General features: G+C 58.0%; 1 protein-coding gene across 4 annotated transcripts in view; it reads right to left on the bottom strand.

The window, feature by feature from the left end:
- Positions 1 to 487: 487 nt before the first annotated feature.
- Positions 488 to 15,718, bottom strand: part of Myh11 (myosin heavy chain 11) — a 51,004-nt gene continuing 35,773 nt past the window's right edge. For 2 of the 4 annotated variants that reach the window (XM_090358120.1, XM_090358121.1), the window contains 23 exons: positions 15,229 to 15,337; positions 14,384 to 14,515; positions 14,072 to 14,278; positions 13,504 to 13,641; positions 13,113 to 13,236; positions 12,744 to 12,915; positions 12,243 to 12,455; positions 11,872 to 12,016; positions 11,355 to 11,561; positions 10,528 to 10,632; positions 10,280 to 10,432; positions 9,916 to 10,164; positions 9,065 to 9,277; positions 8,726 to 8,938; positions 8,434 to 8,595; positions 8,032 to 8,160; positions 7,780 to 7,868; positions 7,485 to 7,608; positions 6,869 to 7,077; positions 4,883 to 4,991; positions 4,624 to 4,796; positions 3,175 to 3,213; positions 636 to 723 (listed from right to left, as the gene is read on the bottom strand). In XM_090358120.1, the coding sequence (XP_090214246.1) occupies positions 3,183 to 3,213; positions 4,624 to 4,796; positions 4,883 to 4,991; positions 6,869 to 7,077; positions 7,485 to 7,608; positions 7,780 to 7,868; positions 8,032 to 8,160; positions 8,434 to 8,595; positions 8,726 to 8,938; positions 9,065 to 9,277; positions 9,916 to 10,164; positions 10,280 to 10,432; positions 10,528 to 10,632; positions 11,355 to 11,561; positions 11,872 to 12,016; positions 12,243 to 12,455; positions 12,744 to 12,915; positions 13,113 to 13,236; positions 13,504 to 13,641; positions 14,072 to 14,278; positions 14,384 to 14,515; positions 15,229 to 15,337 (3,406 nt within the window). In that variant the 3' untranslated portion in view covers positions 636 to 723; positions 3,175 to 3,182. Of the gene's footprint in view, positions 724 to 3,174; positions 3,214 to 4,623; positions 4,797 to 4,882; positions 4,992 to 6,868; positions 7,078 to 7,484; positions 7,609 to 7,779; positions 7,869 to 8,031; positions 8,161 to 8,433; positions 8,596 to 8,725; positions 8,939 to 9,064; positions 9,278 to 9,915; positions 10,165 to 10,279; positions 10,433 to 10,527; positions 10,633 to 11,354; positions 11,562 to 11,871; positions 12,017 to 12,242; positions 12,456 to 12,743; positions 12,916 to 13,112; positions 13,237 to 13,503; positions 13,642 to 14,071; positions 14,279 to 14,383; positions 14,516 to 15,228; positions 15,338 to 15,718 lie in introns of all 4 variants that reach the window. The other 2 variants (XM_090358118.1, XM_090358119.1) reach the window with 1 other exon arrangement.

Below are 15,718 nucleotides of genomic sequence, written 5' to 3'. Positions count from 1 at the left end.
CTCAGTTTCCCAGCCTACAAAACAGCTCTTGACTTCCTATCACTGCTGGGGTTCACTGAGAGTGCTCGCCTTTGCTTTGCAGAAGAGGGCTTGACAGATAAATCGTACCACCTTCTGGTGACTTAGAACCTTTTATTAGTGAGTGTGTCGCAAGTACAACCCTGGTGTGAATAAGGAAGTGTCACATCCCAAGGCTACCAGAGGCGCTTGCTGTGTGCTCTGAGGCATATCAGGTGGAGCAGGGGAAGGAAACTTCCTAAGCAAGGGTCTTCCTGGAGAGGTCGGGGGGTGGGGGTCAGCGGGGAAGAGAACAAGTTGGGGCTGTGGAGGGGGGCAGTGATACTGATTTGCTAACTCCCCAGTTCATGGAAACCCATTTGCCAGTGACTGGTTACTGCAGATGTTTTGCCCAAAACTGGCCATCAGGACACACACTCCATCAGCCCAAGGCTGGGCTGTGTCTCCCGATGGACTTCTAAAACCGGGATGGGAACTCAACTGCAGGGTGGGTGGTGCTGGCGTGGTGGTGAGGGGGCTGGCGCCGTCTGCAGTCGAGGATGGACTAGAGTCTGTGGGGCCTGGTGCGCTCACTCACTGGATTTCATTCCATTGAAGTCTCCATCCCTTGACTCTGTTTCTTCCTCAGAACCATCTGCATTCTCGATAACTCTGCGGCCTCCGGACCTTCTAGAAGGGATGAACGAGGAGGTCTCGTTTCCTCGCCTGTGGGTGTGAAGCAGAAAACACGCCTAGCTTTAGTCCTCCCCTTGCAGGTTGGGTAGATTGCTTTGTTAAGAGGCAGAGACATCCGAGACCAGATGCCAACAGTTGACAGAGGCAAGTCCCAACTGTCCAGCCCAAGGTGAGAAATCATGGCAGCTTCTAAGGTGTGGTAGTGGGCCGCATCTTACCAGTGATTGTCTGCTTTCCAAACTGTCTAGCTTGCGACCCCAGTCTCTACCATCTGAGATTAAAATAGAAGGGCAGGTGGTGGCTAGCAGGTCTCATTTTTATTCAGACTGGGGGCAGGGGGGAAATGGAAGGTGAAGAGGGCAAGGCCAGGCTTCCTGTTGGAAGAATTTGACATTTCACAGCCAGGTGGTGTGATAGGGAGACAGGTAGTGGACACCGAAGGGCGCCCCCTGCTGGTGCCAAGCCTCTCGCTCCAGGTTCCCCAAAGGTAGAGATGGCGCCTGGCTGGCCTGTGTCCTTAGGCACTGTGGATGTGTCACGTGTGACATAAAGTAGCTCAGTGAAGCTTTGTTGGCTACATAAATTACATCTCGTGTGTGCATGTGTCTGTGCCTGTCCTGGGGCTTGAACTCAGGGCCTGGGTACTGTCCCTGAGCTTTTGTACTGAAAGCTGGCTCTATTGCTTGAGCCAAAGCTCTACTGCTTTTTGGTAAAGTGCCTTGTAGGTTTGTGTGCCTGGGTTGGTTTTGCATCCTTCACCCTTGGCTTTCAGCATCCTTAGCAGTGCAGACAACAGGTGTGAGCGTCCTGTGCCTGGTCTGCAAATTACACCGCAGGTAGGCAGTGCCTCTCTCTCCTCCCCGCTCTGTCTCCTCAGGCCTTTGCACACCCCTCTTCCTTATCCAGGCCCACCCTGCCTTCACAGGAAGGGCTGATCCCAGGCTGGGAGGGAGAGGTAGGCAGGAAGGAGACAACTTCCATCCACCGAGTACCAGCCTTCTGTGTGGAATTTCAGTGGGATTTTTAGGTTGAACACAGACTGTGGCTCTGTCATCCAGCCCCACTTGACCTACTCACAGGTCAGGCCTTAATTCCCTTTAGTACATCTAAGCCGCCTATCCAACCCACTCCATGGCAGGACAGCTGGGCAGAGAAGCCAGCCTACAAGCCCACCCCCCAGAAAGACCCTTCAGTCAAAGGAACAGCTCAGATAGGTAAAACCAGAGGCATAAGCAAGACCCAGAGGTTTCCTGATCACTGAGAAGGGACCTGTAGGAGCCTGTACAATGGTCAGGAATAAATACTTAACGTTGTACCCATTCCTGATGTGAGCACCCACCCCGCCAGCTGCACAGGGAAGCTTCTGCACTGAATCCGTCCCTCTCTAGCACTGAGAAAAGGCTCTGGAAGTTTGGGGTGGAGAAATGACCTCCCTGCATCTGAAGTGGGTGGGCTTGCCCCAGAGCAGGAGGGGGCAGGGCGCTGTCTGCTTGCTACTCTAAAGAGCTCAGAGGTGTGGCCTCTGGCCTCCACAGTAGATCTGCCAGGGCTAGGAGCCTCTGCCCTGCAGGCCTTCGAGCCTTCCTGTCCAGGCTTCAGGCCTTTCCTGAGTTAGTGTAAATCCATCCCAGACTTTAGAGGGTCTGGCCCTGGAGAATTTCATTTTCTCAATCTCGCACCTCTTGTTTAAAGCATGGTGGGTCACAGCCAGTGCCAAGGGCAGCTCATCCAGGTTGGCAGGAGGGCTATGAAAGTGTCCCCCGCCAGCCCACACATGAGCTCCCAGCAAAAGCTGACCCCACTTTAAGTATTTGATAGCAGTGGCCAAGGGGAGATTGACACAAGCAAGGACTCATTTGGCCTCTCCAAGCTAAGAGAAAAAAATAATAATCCAAGCCCATTACAGATTTACTGTGCAGACAAGTTCCTAAGAACCCAGAGAAGTAGAGGCCTCCCCACCCCATTGAGCGGGACCCCGGTGCCCACTCCCCTGAAAGCATGCAGGCTCAGGAGCCGGGGTATGGCCAGTCCCAGCCACGTGCTCAGGTGCTCAGCAGAGCTGTGGATGTGAGCTGTGGAGGCCAGGCAGTGGTCACGGGAGGCCTGGGCTCTGACCAGGACCAGGCAGGGAAGCCACACCCAGCCTCGGGTATGGATAGTGTGGACTGTCTCGACTGTCACATTTATTACATGGGTTTCTTCCCCAGTATGGGGGCGGGGGGGAGGAAGAGGCCAGAAACTTCCCAGCATCCTGACAGCAAAAGAAGAGTGATTTCAGCGCAAAGAAAAAAATCTAAGCAACGTGCCCAGCCGACAAATGTCAGCAGAGGACGGGGTAAGGCCCTGTGGTTTTGACCGAACTGTCTAAGCCCTTAGATTTGGCTGGGCTCTGGATTTGAGAAAAGTGTTGTGTGTGGAGGGTGCTGGGCAGAAGGGAACAGAAAGTATGTGACACACAGGCCGTGAGCTGTGGCGGGATACCTGGCAGGTCACTGCGAGGCTTCCTGTGGGAGGGGCCCTCTGAAACAGAGAGAGACACGCCTGCCTGGTCACCACTGGTGGCCGGGGAATGGCGAACGACATCCGTAACAACAAAGGCATTGACATTGACATCCCCCCTGGCCTGGGCAACTGTGCCCCTTGCTTTTGTTCCGTGACTCCGCCTCCAGCCGGAGGCCAGCAGCCCATGGAGGGACCCTGGCAGCTCCTAGGTGGCTCTGAGGAGCCGCCTTGCCCCTACTCAAGCATGGTGCAGGGAGAGGTGAGGCAGTACCCGCCCTCAGCCTGCATCACGTGTGGTCATTCTGGTGCTGGCCTGGGCTGCCTGGAGGAGGACCGGGCAGTGTTTGCCGATGGGGAGCCCCGGGGGAGGGGGCAGTGTCCAGTCCCCAGCACAGACTCAGGGGCCTCATGGGAGCAGTCTTCTCTGGTCTCTCAGTGCTGGAGCTGCGCTGTACAAGACGCATTCCCCGACGCCCTTTACCACGGCACAGTCTGGCGATCATGTGGGCCTGACCAGAGGTAAGCCTTCCCTTTGGGCCTGATTGCGACTCACACAAGGGAGAGTTCACCATTGCACTCCTCCAGTGTGTTTAATCTTGTGATCTATTCGTTTAAAAACCTCAGGGGCAAGCTGGGTGCGGTGGCTTATGCCTGTCAGCCTAGCTACTCGAGAGGCTAAGATCTGAGGATGGTGATTCAAGGCCAGCCCAGGCACTGAAGTCCGTGAGACTCATCTCCAGTTAACCACCAGAAAACCAGAAGTGGGGCTGTGGGTCAAGGGGTAGGGCGGTAGCCTTGAGCTGAAGAGCTCAGGGACAATTGCCAGGCTCAGAGTTCAAGTCCTATGACCAACAAAAAACATCCCAAAAACCCTCAGGGGCAGGATGGCCACAAATGGTCATAAAATGGTTCATTTCAAAGCCATACCGGCAGGGATGGACAAACAGAGCTGTGAGGCTTCTGGGTAGAGGGACAGACAGATAGCAGGGACTTGGTGACATGACACAGGAATAAGGGACAATAGCAGGGAAGGAAGTAAGGGGGGAAATGTTGGAGTGAGTGACTTGCAAAGGTTGCAAGCGGGGACAGCATTCACTGCATAGGAGCGGCCAGTGCAAAGGCCCAGGTGGGGACCAGTCGCCAAGCTCCTAGCCGAGAGCTCACACTGTGGTAACTGGGCTTGGGCTGGGTTCGGAGGGTTGCTGCGAGGGTGGGCTGTGGGGTGGCCGAGGTCTAGAGGGGGATTGCGGCGTGGACTAGGGTGCTGAGCAGTGGCTGGATTCTTGCAGGGTCTTGGGGGGAACGTTGTGTGCATTTCCCTGCCTTAGCCGTGGGGCTTGGGGCAGAGAGAACGGGAGGCAGGAGCAGGGAATTCGGGCAGGCAGCTCCTGCTGGGCTCAGCATTGCAGTTCCCGGCAGGGCCCTCACCTGAGCTTGCTCTTGAGTGCGTTCATCTCACGGCCCATGGCCTCGTTGCTCTCGGTGGCCTCGTCCAGCTCCCGCTGCAGCTTCCTGCGGTTGGCGTTGATGCGCTGGGATTCCTCCTCTGCCTCCTCCAGCTGCCTCTTGAGTTGCTTGACCTTGGTGTTGCCTTTCTCAGCCTGTGAGGGACAAGGTGGCGGCTCAGCCAGGCTGTGGGGCTGAGCGGGGCTGGCTGAGGCCTGAGGCGCAGGCGAGGCCGGCCTACCTGCTCCTTGTACTGCTCGGCCATCTTGTGCTCATCCTCCACCTGGAGTAGCACCTCCTTCAGCTTCTTCTCCTTCTGTTTCAGTGCCTTGGCGGCCGCCTGCTTCTCCCTACACACAACCAGGAAAGGGAGGTGCTTCTGTGAGCCCCGACCCCAGGTCAGGACGCACCCATGTCAGGCTCAACCTCAGTGCTCACTGGAGGTCCCTGGCGGCTATGCCTGAGCTCCTCACCGCTTGGGAGGTAGAAATCCAGAGAATTAAGGTTCAAGACCAGCCTGGGTCTTGAGACCCAGTGAGACCCCCACCTTTCCTTTAACTTACTATGATCATTACAACCCTAACCATGGAACTATCTTTTAAGTTTTCTTCTGAGTAGCCCACCTTTTTTTTTTAATGGTTTTCTTTTAGATACATATTTCAGTTATGTATAATGATGTTGTAAAATGTCTATTTCCATTCTATTCCTAAATAGTTCCAGACTGAGGGTCATGTTCTGTGTGCATGTATGTTCCCGTCTCTGAACGTGTGTGTGTGTCTTTTACAGCAAGGCCCTATCTCAGACACAGTGGCACACACCTATCTCCCCAACCACATGTTAGTGAAAATAGCATCACAGTCCAAGCTGGCCCAGAGAATAAAAACAAGACATTGTTTGAAAAAATAAGAAAAAAAAAAAAAAACAAGGCTGGCAGGCCACCAGCATGGCTTATGCCTATAACCCTAACTACTCAGAAGGCCGAGATGTGAGGATTTCAGTTCAAAGCCAGCCCAGGCAAGAAAGTCCCTGAGAGTATTATTTCTAGTAAATCGCACACATCCTGGAACTGGAGCTGTGGCTCAAGTGGTAGAGCAGTAGCCCATCAGCACAAGAGCTCAGGGACAGCACCCAGTCCCTGAGATCAAGCCCCAGGACTGGCAAAGAGAAGGGGACTCACATGTCCTAAGTAGTAGAGTTTTGTCTCACGAGTACAAGGCCCCAAGTTCAAACCTCACTGCCATCACGAGAAACAAAAGGAACGAGAAGGCAAGGCTGCTCCAGTGCTGCTGCACAGGCGAGCCTGGGAAAGCCCCGCCAGGGCAGCGGGGACAGGACAAGGGATGGCTAGAATGCAGGCTTCAACTCCGCTCAGGGACAGTGCCCAGGCCCTATCTTGCTCAAACTAGCACTCTACCACTTTGAGCCACAGCTCCACTTCATGTTTTCTGTGGTTAACTGGAGGCAAGAGTCTCACAGACTTCTACCCTGACTGGCTTCAAACCATGATCTTCACATCTCAGCCTCCTGAGCAGGTAGGATTACAGACATGAGACCATTGCCTGGCTATGGGCTTTGTTTTTGTTTTTTGTTGTTGTTTTTTGTTTGTTTTTTGTGCCTGTCCTGGGCTTGAGCTCAGGGCCTGAGCACTGTCCTTGGACTTCCTCAAGGCTAGAGCTCTACCACTTGAGCCTCAGCACCACTTCCAGCTTTTTTTTTTTTTCCCTATGTATGTGGTACCGAGGAATCGAACCTGGGTCTTCATGCATGCTAGGCAAGCACTTTAACCACTAGGCCAAACTCCCGGCCCTGGGCTTTGTTTTTGAAAGGATGAAAATATTATGCAAGCTTCAGAGGCTTAACACCTTTTTTCCTTTCCCCAAGTATAGGGGACTAGAGCTTTCTAGGTAAGAGCTTTGCCCCCTGAGCCAAACCCCAATCTTCTAGTGTATTTTATTCAGATAGTGCCTTACTCTTTGACCCTCACTGTGGACTGTGATCCTCCTACATCTCTAGAGTAGCTGGGATTACAAGCATGCATGACTACACCTGGCTTGAAAGGGGTGAGTAGCACCGTATGTGAATCATCAGTAAAGCCACACCAGGGCTGGGGACATAGCTTAGTGGTAGGGTGCTTGTCTGGTAGGCCCCAGGCCTGGAGTTTAATCCCTGGTGACAGATGGATGAATGGATGGAGACGCTCCACTCTCCTCTCTCAGCCCCTGCTTACCGGGCCTCCTGCTCCAGCTGCTCCTCCAGCTGGGCGACCTTGGCCTCCAGCGCTGCAATGGTAGACTTGAACTTGGACTTGACGGCCCCCTCCATCTCCTGCAGCTTCCCTCGCAGCTCCTTGTTCTGCCGCTCCAGCTGCTGCCGCGCGCTCTCATTCTTCTGGGCCGTGCTGCGCTCCGTGGCCAGCTCGTTGTTGAGCTGCTCAGCCTGCGGGTGGGGGCAGGGAGGGGGGAGATGAGGGACATGGAGGCCCGGATGGACCTCAGCTTCCTCTGTGAGTCCCTGGGCCTGAGCCGGCCACCCTGACATGGGAGTCAGCTCTTCTAGAAACGTCCAAGCCACTAACTTGGCCAGGGCTGGCATCCAACTCACAAGCTTCCTGTCTCTGCCTCCTGAGCAGCTGGGATTGCAGAGGTAAACCACCACACCTGGCTTCAGTGACCCTCCCCTTTCTTGGAAGGGATGCTACAGGGCGGGGGCTAAGGAGAGGGAGGGGAGGGGAGGGAGGGAGGCCAGGGTGCCTGCCTCTTATCAGAGTCACGAGGGCCCTGGGTCTCTAATCTCAGGCCTCCCTGCTCTTCCAGGACAGGAAGCAACCCTAGACTTGGCTTCACCTGCTGGGTGGCCTTGCGGACACGGTCACTCATGGCCTCCATGTTGCCCTGCTCCTCCTCCAGCTCCTCCTCCAGCTGCGCAATCCGGGCTTCCAAGCGGCGCTTCTCGTCCTGGAGTGTGTTCCTGAGGGGACGAAGCCATCTCAGGACCTGTCCCCTCCCCCCACCCCCTCCCCCTCCCCAGGAGGCCCTGCCTCCCTCCCGTTGGTCTCTAATTGTGGGAAGAGGCTCAGATCCTCATCCAGAGGCAGGCAGCACCGAGTAGCCACCAGCTCTCCTCCCCTGTACCCCATACCTTCCAGACAGGCTGCTGGCCAGCTCCTCGGCCAGCTCCTCCTTCTCCAGGTCAGCCTGCTTCCGCGCCCGCTCAGCCGCAGCCAGGTCCTGCAGCAGGAGGAAAGTGCTGGCTGCTCCCCGTGGTGGTGACCCGCCTCCCCATCTCCACAGCCCTGCAGTCCCCCTGGGCTCAGGAAGCCCTGTGTGCCCTCCTGGGCCTGCTTGGGGCGGGGGCGGGGGGGAACCACAGCATTTGAGGGGGGTGCGCTACCTCCTGGAGCTGCATGAGGTCGGCCTCCAGGCTCTTGGTCTTCTTCTCGTTCTCTTTGGCTGTGGCGAAGATCTCATCCCTGGAGGCCCTCGCGTCCTCCAGCTCTCTCTGGAAGTCCTTCATCTGCGCCTGCACAGGGCACACGGAGGACATGCTGAGAGGTCTTTACTCAGCCCGGGCCTGCCCACACTCATGCCAGTCCACCACCCAGCTAGCCTCCCCCAGCACCTCCAGCTGCCACCTAAGAAGCAGACCCTGGGGACTGACTGGAAGACAGGCGTGCCCGCCTGGCACAGACACAGCTACACAGATGCAAGTTCACCACCCGACCTCGAGGAAGCTCCCAGAACCTTCCCCGCTGAGCCCTGGCCGCCCTGCGACCCCACCATCACCACCACGCACCTGCAGCTTGCGGAGTTGCTTGATGGCCTCCTCCCTCCCCTTGATGGCCGAGTCGGCCTGAAGCTCCAGGTCCTTCAGGTCGCCCTCCAGCTTCTTCTTGGCTGTAGCTGCCAGGTTGCGCTGTTTCCGCTCATCCTCCAGCTCTGTCTCCAACTCGTGCAGCTGCGTGGGGCACAGGCACGGCTGCCTGGCTGCCCCTCAGAGGCCACCCAGGGGGGCCTCTCCTCTCAGCCCCCCCAGATCCCCCCCTGGAGCCCCAGGGGTAGGGGGCCCGGCCACCCAGCCCACTCACCTGCCGCTGCAGCTGCCGTCTCTTCTCTTCGTTCTGCTCGTCCCGGGCCTGCAGGTCCCGCTCAAACTGGCCCTTGAGGGCCTGCATGTTGACCTCGAGCCTCAGCTTGGCATCCTCCGTGGCCTGCAGCTCATCCTCCAGCTCCTCCAGCTGCGTCCGCATCTCCTCCATCTGCGTCTCCAGGGCGCGCTTGGACTTCTCCAGCTCGTGTACCTGTGGGCGGGGTCTTCCCCAGCGTGAGCCTTGTTCCCCCCACCCCCACCAGCTAGGATGGCCAGCAGCAACCCCCCCCCCACCCCAGGCCCTGGCGATGGCCTCTGGCAGCCACCCATGACTTACATTCTTGCCTACATCATCCTTTGAGCTGACCAGGTCTTCCATCTCGGCCTTGAGCATTTTGTTGGTCCTTTCCAGCTCCTCCTTGGCCTCCAGGGCCTCCTCCAGGGCCCGGGCCAGGGACAGGGCCTTGGTTTCCTTCTCCCTGGCTTCGGCCTCTGCTCGGTCCCTCTCATCCGCGTACTTTGAAGAGATGTTCTTCTCCTCCGCTAACAACTACAACACGACACATGAGAAGGCTCAGCGGCGCCTGGCAGAGCCACACCTCCGCCTCCTGTCACTTGGTATCTTTTGAGACAGGTTTTCACGAGGGAGCCTGGACTAGAACCTCCAACCCCAGTCCTCATGCTACCTGAGCGGGTGCTAGGATTACAGGAATGCACTACCTACCACACCTGCCTGCAAAGGAGCTCTTAAACTGTAGGTCCATCATGCTGAAAGGTGGAGGGGACCTTCATGTGCCTCTCCATGCACCCAGACATCAGTCCCAGCAATAGCTGTGGGTCTGCCTTCTCGGCACAGTTCTGGCAGTGGTGGGATCAAATGGCGGCTATCCGGGGCTTCCCTGTCTCAGGTCTACTCTGTCAGGCTTGAGTTTTACACAGTGAACCATCAGGGAAACATATTCAAAGCTGTCACCCCATCATGTCCGCGCCTACCCGCGGAGAGGCAGGAATGAACGGGCCTCAGTTCTTTGCGGGGCTAGAAACTAAGGGAGTGCTGGCTTGCAGGTAGCTGCCATGGTGCTGGGGTCTAGGAAAGTCTACACGGCGGCTTCCTTGGGTATCTCTGATCTGATGATGGTTTTACCGTGGAGTGGAATGCACACCCCCAGCCTGGGCCTGAGCTCCTACCTGGTCAAACTTCTTCTGCTTCTTTTCCAGGTTGGACACCAGCTGCCGCTGGTTGTCCAGGTCCACCGCTAGGTCGTCCAGCTCCTGCTGAAGTCTGTTTTTGGTCTTTTCCAGTTTGTCGTAAGCTGCAGCCTTCTCCTCGTATTGCTGTGTGAGCCCCTCAATCTCCTTCTGGAACCTCTTCTTGCCCTCCTCCATGGTGTCCACGGTGCTGGCCAGGTCCTGCAGCTTCTTCTTTGCATCAGAGAGCTGAAGGGGCAGCAGGCGAGTGGGGGTGAGGGCAGAACCCTCCCCCCCATGGCCTTCCCCGGGGAAGAAGGACGGGCCCTGTGGCTGCGGGGACCCCCTCCTGCCAGGAACGCACCTGCACGTTCAGTGTGGACACGTGGCGCTCCAGGTTCTGCCTGGCCTCGGTCTCCTCGTCCAGCTGCTCCTGCAGGCTGTTGCGCTCGTCCTCCAGCTGCCGTAGCTTGGTGGACACATTGAGCTTCTGGCGTGTTTCTTCCTGGAGCAGTTCCTAAGGAGGCCGGCATGGAGGTTCCAGGGGGCCGCCCCAGCTGGACCCAAACCCAGGACCCACCCCAAACCCCCAGGGGACAAGGGACAGCGCACCTGGGTGTCCTGCAGCTGGGACCCAAGGGAAGCCACGTCCTTGGCCAGCTTGATGGCCTTGCCCTCTGCTTCATTGAGCAGACTTGTGACGCTCTCTACTTCGTTCTGAGGGTGAAGAGGGAGACTCTGTCAGCAGAACCATCTAGAACAGGGCCCTCACTATGTGAGAGGAGCCCCCTGTGCCTTCAAGGTCACACCCGGTGGGCTCTTGGGTGGGAAGAGTACCCATGCCCCCCCGGGACACCCTTCGCACATACTTGGGTTCTGGACCCTCCACACTGCACTGCTAAGAGCTCATGTGAGCCCCCATTGCGTTGAGTGGGCCTGGATCCCACTAACTAGATCCTGGGTCCCGGGTCCCAGCAGCCAGGATGAGACACTACAGAGGACGAGCGTGACTGTGGGTAATAAAACCTCTACCATCCATTCACTGCGCACGTGAAGAATCGTACTTCCTTCCCCAGTCGGGCACGAGCAACACACCAAGCACGGGGTGGCATGACTGGGGCATCAGGCCAAGCAGGCTGAACCCCAGTGAGATGGACCTTGGCTTAGAACCCTGCGATGGCTTCTATCACCCAGCCATGGGGCCTCAAAGGCTGTTCTTTATGTAGCCACAGTCCCCTCCCTCCATCTCTGACCACTGGACCTTTGCTGCCCCTCTGCCCCACAGATTTCTTCCACTTATACTCCACATGCCTTCCCAAGGTGAATGAGGACGGTGTCCCCCGCCTAGGTGGTGTCTGGGGATGTATAGAGCAGGAGCAGATGGAGGTTGCAGGGTTGGATGGGATGGGAAGCGCGCCCCGGCGCTAGGGGGCGCTCACCTGCAGCTTGTGGGCCTTGTCGCTGAGCTCGGCCCGCGCACGCTCCCCATCGCTGTACTTGGACTGCAGCTCCTGCAGCTGGACCTCCAGCTTCTTCCGCTTGTGCTCCACCTCCTGCTTGGCCTGGCCCAGGGCCCGCAGCTCCCCAGCCAGGTCCGAGTTCTCCTTCTCCAGTGTCTGCTTGCTCTTGTCCAGGTTCGCCTTGGCCTGGGGAGGGAGAGAGGAGGGCTGCAGCCATCCTTCCCTTCCCCCTCTCTGGGGCTCTGTGGCTGCGGGTCTGGGATATGGGGGCACACAGCACTACATGAAGAGCTCTTCATTAGTCTTGGCTAACTTGAACTGGGGAAGTTCCCAATCTCCACTGCCCAAGTGACTGGGATTATAGGCAGGTGCTACTGTACCCAGCTCTTTCTTCAGTGCACCTGACTGAACCATCCCATGGCATCAGGTGTGGAATCTCCCACTTACGGGTACGGGGGGCATGGTGGCAGGGGCGGGGCGCTGTCTCACCACGTACCCTCTTGAACTGCTCAAGCTGCTCTGTGAGCTCCTCCACGGCCTGCGTGTGCTTCTGCCTCATCTCCTGCACTTGCGCCTCATGGGACCTTGTCTCCTCATCCAGAGCCTTCTTCAGCACCGTCACCTCCTGCTCCCGCTTTGCCCTTGACCAGGAGAAGCCAGGGGGTGACACCCAGACCAAAACAGGGTCACTCAAAAGGGGACAAAGACCTAGGGGCCCAGAGCTGAGCACCTCAGAGCTCCCCTGCTTGCCCTTCGCTGTGGGATCTCGAGCCATCCCCTAACCTCTTGGGGCCTGGGTTTCTTCACGTGTGACATTTCAGATCTGTTCGGGATCCCCCGAGCCCCATCCCCAAGCCAGGCCCGCACCTGAGCTCCTGCTGGGTGGCCGTGCTGTCCAGCGTGTCCTCCAGCTCCGTCTTCAAGGCCTCCAGCTCCTCACCCAGGTCTCGCTTCTGCTTCTCCGCCTTGTTCCGGGCCGCACGCTCCGAGTCCAGGTCCTCCTGCAGGTCTGAGATGTGGCCCTCCAGCTCCCGGATCTTCTTCAGGGCGTTGTTCTTCTGAGCCATTTCATCATCCAGCCTGCCGGGGAAGGGGCGCCAGGGATGAGTCCCTACGCTCTAGGGGCTACATGCTGGCCATCCGTGCTGGGCCCCTCCCCGGTGGTGTGGTGCCCTGTCCAGAGATCAGTGATCACTGTGCCAGTGAGTGGACAGCAGCAAGCAAGAAAGAACAAGACCAGAGGGTGGACAGTGGTGTGCGCACGGTCTCCATGTCTAATCTGGGGGACGGAATGGAGCCAGCGGACCGTGGGGTCTGATCACAGCTCTCTCTGCCCCCCACCACCAGCGGCGCCTGTGTGGCCACTACCTGGCCAGGGCGGCCTGCAGCTCCTCTTCCTTCTTTGCCAGCTGGGCCCTGAGCTCCGCGATCTGGGCCTGCAGCTCGGCAATCTGCTCATGGAAGTCGGTGGCCTCACCCTCCAGCTTCCGCTTCAGCTTCTCCAGCTCCTGCCGGCTCTTCTCCTCCTTCTTCAGCCGCACTGCAGTACAGCCAGGGCCCGTCAGGAGGCCGTTCCCCCTCCCCGCCCCCCATCTTCCCCCAGCCAGTCCCTGACTGCCCTGTGGGGCCTCCCCGGCCTCCATCCTCCATCCTCCATCCTCAGCCTCCTGCGCAGCAGGGATCACAGACGTGAGGCACCAGCTCTGGGCTGGGGTGAGTCCCTGCTCCCCGGCTCACCCTCCAGCTCCGAGATCATAGACTCATGCTTGTTCTTCAGCTTGGTGAGATTTTTGGCCTTCTCCTCCTCTTCGGCAAGGTTGGTTGTTAAGTCACTGATCCTCTCCTCCAGAAGCTTCCGCTCCTAAGTCGATGGGGCGGGGGGAGGGGGAGAAACAGGGTCAGCTCTTTCTAAAGAAGCTATGTTCTACTTTCCGTAATGTTTACATGAACAGCAGAGACAATGGCTCACGTTACAGGCACAACCTAGCACTCAAAATACTCGAGAAGCTTCCTGTCCCACTTGCCACTTGTTTCCTTCCACTCCCATCCAGCTCAAGGGACCCCACCCCTGCCCGGGGGCTTTGGCACACGGAGGGGAGAGGTGCAGGGGTGCTCCACGGGAACCCACCTTGGAGAGTTTGTTGTTCTGGTCATCCATGACCAAGATGTCATCCTCCAGCTTCTTGATCTTGGCCTCCGCCGTGACCTTCTCCAGTTGCAGCTTCTGCCGGGCAGCCTCCTCCTCCTCCAGCTGTTCCTCCAGGTCCTAGAGTCGGGGTGGGGGGGAAAGCCCACAGTGAACTCAGATACCCATGAACACCGGAGCCAGGCTGGGAACCCCAGCCCCCACCCTCTCCGTCCCATGAAGCTCTCCGTCTTCTCACCTGTAAAGTAGGATAATGGGTGCCATGGTGGTTCTAAAATAAGTGCATAACTCTGGGGGGTGGGGACAGCCTATCACCAGTGCCACCCTTCGGCAGGTCCAAAGCCACCCAGCTAAGCCCTTTCCAAGTTCTCATCACATCAGCTAAGTATTATTTCAAGTTCAGGCTCTTTTGTTACGTGGCAATAGCTGACTGATGCACAGGCACCAGGCTGTGCATGGGCTGTGATGGGGAGAGGAGTGCCAACATACAAGGCAGAGGACAGAGTAAGCTGAGGCAACTAGGACTCGCTCCCTCCCTGGGCAGCCTTACTAGCATCTGCTGGGCCATCTTCTTCCTCTCGGCCTGCAGTTGCTGGCCCCGGTCCTCCTCCTCCTCCAGGCGGGCCTCCATCTCGTGCAGGATCTCCTCCAACTCCTGCTTCTTGGCAGCCAGCCGCACCCGCATCTCCTCGGCCTCAGCGTACAGCTCCGTCTCCGCCTGCAGCTGCTCCTGAAGCAGGTTCTTCTCCTCGGCCAGCTGCACATGGGACAGGAGGGAGCGGGTGAGGCCCCCCCCCTCTGGGGCCCTGTAGGTACTCAGCCACCACCCCCTCCGGCAGCCTCATCGGCCTGCCAGCCACACCTGCGAGTGCTTCTGCTCCAGCTCCTTGAGCTCGCTCTCTGCCTTCTGCTGGCGCTCCTTGCTCTTCTGCAGCTCATCCTCCTTGGCCTGCATCTCCTCCTCCTGCCTCGTCACTTGCAGCAGCGGCTTCACCTGCATGTGGATGCAGACATGCTCTCCTCACACGCTACCCCCCCCCCCGCGACCTCACTGGCTTAGAGGGATCCGAGAGGCTGCAAGTGTCAGCTGTGTGCACAGGACAAATGACTTCACATGTCCAGAGGCCCCAGACAGGAGCAGGGCCCAGGGGCTCTCCTGTGGTCATCTGCACAGGGCAGGGGCAGAGGCCAGGGCCTGGGCCTACTGGTCATCATTCTTACCTTTTATTTGTTTTGCCAGTCCTAGGGCTTAAACTCTGGGCCTGAGCTCCTTTCAACTCAAGGCTAGCCCTCTACCCCTTGAGCCACAGTGCCACTTCCAGCTTTTTCTGGGTGGTTAATTGGAGATTAGAGTCCCACGGACTTTTCTGCCTAGGCTGGCTTCAAACCGTGATCCTCAAATCTCAGCCTCCTGAGTAGCTAGGATGACAGGCGTGAGCCACTGGTGCCAGCAGGGTTAGATGACGTTCTTGGGATAGATTTTCCGATGTTGGGTCGTTAGATGGCCATGTATGCCCACTTCCCCAGAGGAAGGCAGGGAAAGGGTGTACCCCAATATGGCAGCTGGGGCCACTGATAGCTGTAAGCAGGGGCAGGGGTGCAGAGTCACATGGGGGGCGCCTCTAGCTATGTGGCAGTCCCAGGTTCCTCATGTGGAGGCCCGGGGGCAGGGATGGGAGTCTCGGGGGGGGGTAGGTGAGCACCCACCTTGGTAAAGAGTCTCCACCACTGCCAGTTGCGCAGCTTGAGGTAGGCAGCGCAGTTTCTCTGGATCACCCGCATGGCTGTCAGCTGCTGTTGGCGCTTGGTGAAGGCCCTGGGGAGGGAGGCAGCCTCCAGAGACAGGCCTCCCCCGGTGCCCCCCACTCCTCTGCCTTTAGCTTCCTGAGCACCAGCATGAGTTCCACTGCCTTTCTCAATGGCCCAAGGGGACCCCAGGTTCACAGGCAGAGCGAACACCCCTAGGAAACAAACCCAGCACTCTTCCCTGCCGGGAGACTTGGGGGGAGAAGCACAGAAGTGAGGGCTGCCATCTGGGCTGCCATCACAGGTCAGGAAGAAAAGGGCTGCCAGGACCTGGGGGTGGGAAGGGTGGCAGGGGGGGAACTGAGCTAGGAAGCCAGCAAGTGGGGGTCTACTGTGAGAACCAAGAGCTCCCAGAGCCCCCGCCCCCGTGGTGATGTAGGGCCCCCTGCGG

This window comes from Megascapheus bottae, chromosome 25 (assembly GCF_031878675.1).
Source record: "Megascapheus bottae isolate mThoBot1 chromosome 25, mThoBot2.hap1, whole genome shotgun sequence".
Lineage (NCBI taxonomy): Eukaryota > Metazoa > Chordata > Mammalia > Rodentia > Geomyidae > Megascapheus > Megascapheus bottae.
Note: the sequence above shows the minus strand (reverse complement) of the source record. Positions and strands in the feature narration are given on the sequence as shown.